Raw genomic sequence first — 4,929 nt, forward strand, 5'->3', positions numbered from 1 at the left:
TCGCAAATCGCCAAGCCTGGGCTTTCCCGCCCTCAACGTCTGTACGCAAGGTTGCCGCAGGGTGTCAAGGCACTAAAGAATCCGCAAGGCTTTTGCGGACGACCCACTGCCTTGCTCTCAATTGGGTAACTTCATCTTTTCTCCGCCCCCAAGGTCTTTGCTTCCCCAATGATTGGACCTGGGCATTGTCCATCCCAACTTCGGGCACGGCTCTCTGGTTCCACCCGCTAAATATCCTCCGCCGCTTTCTCTCCTTAGATACCTTGCACTCCTCGCCCATCCCCACTCTAGGTGGGGATTGAGTGCACCTGGCAGGGACCGGAGACATTTAGAGACCCGGAGACATTTAGGGCCCCTCCTCCTGCTCCAACCCCACCCACTGGGCCCCTCCTCCCCTCCACAGCTGGGGCGCCGCACTCCAACATAGAGCTCCTTCCACCTCGCGGCGTTCGCGATTCCTCCGCCCCTCCCTCCAGCCACGGCTCAGACTCCTAGGTCGCTCGGGCAGAGCTGGCGGCGCGCTGGGGGGATGCGCTCTATGAGGGCTCTGCAGAATGCGCTGAGCGGGGCCGGCAGTCACTGCTGGCTGGGAGGCTGGGGTCACCTGAGACGGAGCCCTCTTCTTGGCGGGGGCGTCCGGCACCACCTCAGTGAGGCCGCGGCGCTGGGCAGAGAGACGCCGCACAGCCACCAGCCGCAGCACCGGGATCAGTAAGGCTTGCGGGACAGGGGCAGGGGAACAGGCTCGCTCCCACTCCCACTGTCGTTGTCGCCAGCTCGGAGTACCCTTACCCCGAGAGCGCACCTCATCTCCCCTTCTCGCTCACTAGCCTGCGATGCCTTTTCTTTTAGATCTGGGGTTTTGGGTCCGCCGCGCTCGGGCGGTAACATGCCGTCCGCCCGGGAGGGCGTTTGGGCAGGTCGGTCCTCGGGATGGTGCCTGTCCAAGGTGCGTACTTAACTGGGAACGCAGACAAGCGCGGCGTGTTGGTTGGTGCACGTGTCTGAGTGCAGGGCCGTGTGCGCACCGCGCATCCTCACCTTCCCTCTCCTAGGTCCTCGGATGTATTTTAGGGGATGAGTGGGTATGGAACAGCCTCCTCCTCGAGTCTTGGTGTACTTGTGTCTGTCCATCTGTATGGTGTGTCTGTGTTTTGGCATGTCCTCGGCGTGTATTGTGTGATGCGCGTGTATTAGTGCGCAGGTACGTGGTGTGTCCTTTGCATATGTGTTGGATGTGTGCGTTATCGGGGCTCCTAATCTGTAGAATGAGGGTGGTTTTCCAGTTGGTTGTTAAATGAGGAAAATCGTTATAATTGGGTAAAAAATTATAAGGCTCAGATTTCCCAAACCAGAACCAGTCAGCCGTTATTTGTGCTGCTCAGGCTCCCTGATTTGAAGGGTTCTGATCCCTTGGGCTATTTATTATTCTGCCCCAGAGGCTGCACCTCTCTCCTCCACCCAGGAAAACTTGGTGGCTGAGCCTCTTTTCTCCGAGACACAGACGGAGCTGAGCAGGGAATTTTGTCCTTTCCAGCAGGCAACATAGACACTGTCCAAGTAGTCCCTGCACTATCATAGCAGGAAGAGAAAATGGACCATCTCTCCTGTCATTGACATGTACTGATGACATTCAGAAAGACATGCATATCATAATTAAAGTAGCCAGATCCCGACTTCAGCCAGGTCACGATCTCACCGTCTGTGAGTTCGAGCCCCGCGTCGGGCTCTGCGCTGATGGCTCAGAGCCTGGAGCCTGTTTCTGATTCTGTGTCTCCCTCTCTCTCTGCCCCTCCCCCGTTCATGCTCTGTCTCTCTCTGTCCCAAAAATAAATAAACGTTGAAAAAAAAAAATTTGAAGTAGCCAGATAGACACAGCACTGCCTCACCACCACTGGAGCCCCTGTCCTGACAGGTAACAGACCAGTAAGGTATGATTTATTTATCATTAATTATTAGGCTGTCCTTTTCCATCAGCTGCTTCTCAAGGAAACACGGAACATTTAAATTTTAAAGAATAAGCCCTCTCTCTGTCTCATTCTACTCTCCATTCCAACTTTCCCCAAATAATCACCATGGGAGAAATGGTGGGATAGAGCAAAGCCTTAATCTCCCTCACCTTTAAACCTCCTGGGAAGCAAGTAGTATCCCTGGTTCCTTCTACACATACTTCCTTACCCAGTGGTGTCTGGTGATGGAAGTGTTTTGGGGAACCTTGATCCTCCTGCCTATGGCTGCCTTTGCTCCCAGGGAATTCTTAGTAGGAGCTTGATCTGGTTCTCCCTTGAGCAAAAGGAATTGAGAGCACTGGAGGGGGATTGGCTCTGGAGTGTGACACCATGATGGGGAGGGTTTCTTGTGTTTGGGGGGTGGGAGAGAAGGAAGGCAGAAAAGAGAAAATGCCCTGGTATTCAGGTTCTTGTTTGTTTTTTTAATATTTAGCTTTGTTATTCCTGATTATAAAAGAAAAATAAGATAGAGAGTATCAAGAAGAAAATAAAGATCCCAAATTAGAGGTAACCATTAATATTGTGGTGTATATCCATTCATACCCTATATATGTATATATAAAATTTTAACAAAAATAGGATTACAGTCTTCATATTCCTTGGTAACCTTTTTCATTTATAAACAGCTTTTAATACCATTGAATGTGTGTGTGTGATATTATTGTCATTTTAGTGGCTGCTATTTAGCCATTTTAAGATTCCATTGTGTGAGGTATCATAATTTATTTAACCAGTCTTCAATCTGGTTACTACATATTCTTGTGGACCGGTTCAATTATTTCTTAGAGTAAATTCCTAGGAAATTTTGCTCCCCAGGGACACCTGTCATCGCTATCTTGTATAACCTTCTAAAGATATTGTATGCATATATCAGCAAATACATGTTGATATTTTTTTCCTTTCTTTTTTATGAAAATGGTATCATGGTATACACATTGTTCTGCACCTTGCTTTTTTGCCCCTCAACATTATATCATAGATCAATCCTTACCTGGGCCAAAGGGTTTGCAATTTTCTTAAGGCTTGTTATACTTCAGTGGTATGGCATTATTTCCTGTCTTCCCTCAGCTTCCAGGCACAGAGACTTGCCCTCTAAATGTTCCTACATAATTTCCTTCTTGCGTTATTCCTCATATAGCTTTTTCCTCCTCCCTTCTTCTATCACCAGATGGACTCTGTCCTCCTTATAGGCACTAGCCTCATTGTGACAGTTGGATTTCCTCAGAAACAAGAAAACACCCCTCTCCTGGTATTCTTTCTGACCCCTGACCCTAAACACACACACGCCTGGTCTATGCCAAGCTTCTTGAGAGACTTTTAACTTTTTAATGCCTTGTTTCAATAGATAATATGTCCATATTCAATAAATAATATATACATATTCATATGGCTCAAAATATGCAAAAAGATATATAGTGAGAAGTATCCCTCCCACTCCTTTTGTCCAGCACTTGCTTCATCACCCTAGAGGAAGGTAAATCAGGCTTACAGGTTTCTTTTTATTTTTTAACAGGTTTCATATATATCCTTCCAGAAATATTTTGTGCTTGTAAAGGCAAACATATTTTTTCCTTTTAAACATAAATAGTACCATACTATGAACGCTGTTTTACAGATGGCTTATTTTAGTTAATATGACATGTTAGGGATCATTCCATATCAGTACTTAAAGAATTCTCTCATCTCTTCTTTTTTATACTGCATAATATTCCATTACATGAATGTACCATAATTTAAGCAGTTCCCTGTTGATGCACATTTACATTGTTTCTAGTACTACTATTACTAACAATGCAATAAATGGGAATATGTTATTTTGTAGGTATGTAAGTACACTTACGAGATAAATACGTGGAAGTCAAATTGTTGGATCAAAGATATTAAAGGGTCTTAATCTCAAATAGCTGTCATATTTGGAATGATCTGATAAAATAATTTCTCTAAATCTGTTAACATATTAATAGAACTCTTGAAGACCAAGAAGTTTTTAATACCTGGAATGTTAAGCATTATAAGCCAGCAAGAGAGATATTTTGGGCAATAGGGACCTTCCTAGAAACGTAACTTGGTAATTCTTTATTGAAGACCCACTGTGTGCTAGGGACTTCGCTCAATGTTAGGAAGACATAGGTATCCAAAACACAAAGACCTGGAGGGAGGGGATGGTAGGATGCGCAAAATGGGTAAGGGTGGGGTAGGAGATTTTTTTTTTTAAAGGTGTTTTCTAATTTCAAATCAGAAAAATTGGAATTAGAAATTTTTACACCTTGGGGCACCTGGTTGGCTCAGTCAGTGGGGCATGCACCTCTTGATCTTGAGGTTGTGAGTTCGAGCCCCACATTGGGTGTAGAGATTACTTAAAATATTTTTTAAAAATTTTATGTCATTTTATTTTTATTTTATTTTATTTTATTTATTTATTTATTTATTTATTTATTTATTTATTTTTGAGAAAGAGAGTGCATGAGGGTGGGGCAAAGGCAGAGAGAAGGGGAGAGAGGATCTGAAGCAGGCTCCTCACTGACAGCAGAGAGACCCACGTGGGGCTCAAACTCATGAACTGTGAGATCATGACCTGAGCCAAAGTTGGACACTTAACCAGTGAGCCACCCAGGTACCCCTACATCTTTTTATTTTGAATTTAATCTGTAATCCAAAATATTATCGTACCTGTTTACGATTTTGCAATGTACTTCTTTTTTTTTTTTTTTTTAATAGGCTCCATGCTGGGCGTAGGGTCCAACATGGGGCTTGAACTCGTAACCCTGAGATAAAGACCTGAGCTAAGATCAAGAGTCGGATGCTTAACCAACTGAGCCACCCAGGCACTCCTGTACTTCTAATTTAATAAAAATAAAGAATGTTGATGCTAAACACACACACACACACACACACACACACACACACACACACACACACA

The 4,929-nt window shown here is 44.7% G+C and overlaps 1 protein-coding gene across 4 annotated transcripts in view; it reads left to right on the forward strand.

Annotated features, from left to right (window-relative positions):
- The first annotated feature begins 219 nt into the window (after window positions 1-219).
- The window catches only part of GLS2 (glutaminase 2), a 14,811-nt gene continuing 10,101 nt past the window's right edge, over window positions 220-4,929 (forward strand). For 2 of the 4 annotated variants that reach the window (XM_040491700.1, XM_040491702.1), the window contains exon 1: window positions 220-711. In XM_040491700.1, the coding sequence (XP_040347634.1) occupies window positions 530-711 (182 nt within the window). In that variant the 5' untranslated portion in view covers window positions 220-529. The other 2 variants (XM_040491703.1, XM_040491701.1) reach the window with 2 other exon arrangements.

Source organism: Herpailurus yagouaroundi, unplaced genomic scaffold, assembly GCF_014898765.1.
Source record: "Herpailurus yagouaroundi ecotype Mexico unplaced genomic scaffold, PumYag 182, whole genome shotgun sequence".
Taxonomy (NCBI): Eukaryota; Metazoa; Chordata; class Mammalia; order Carnivora; family Felidae; genus Herpailurus; species Herpailurus yagouaroundi.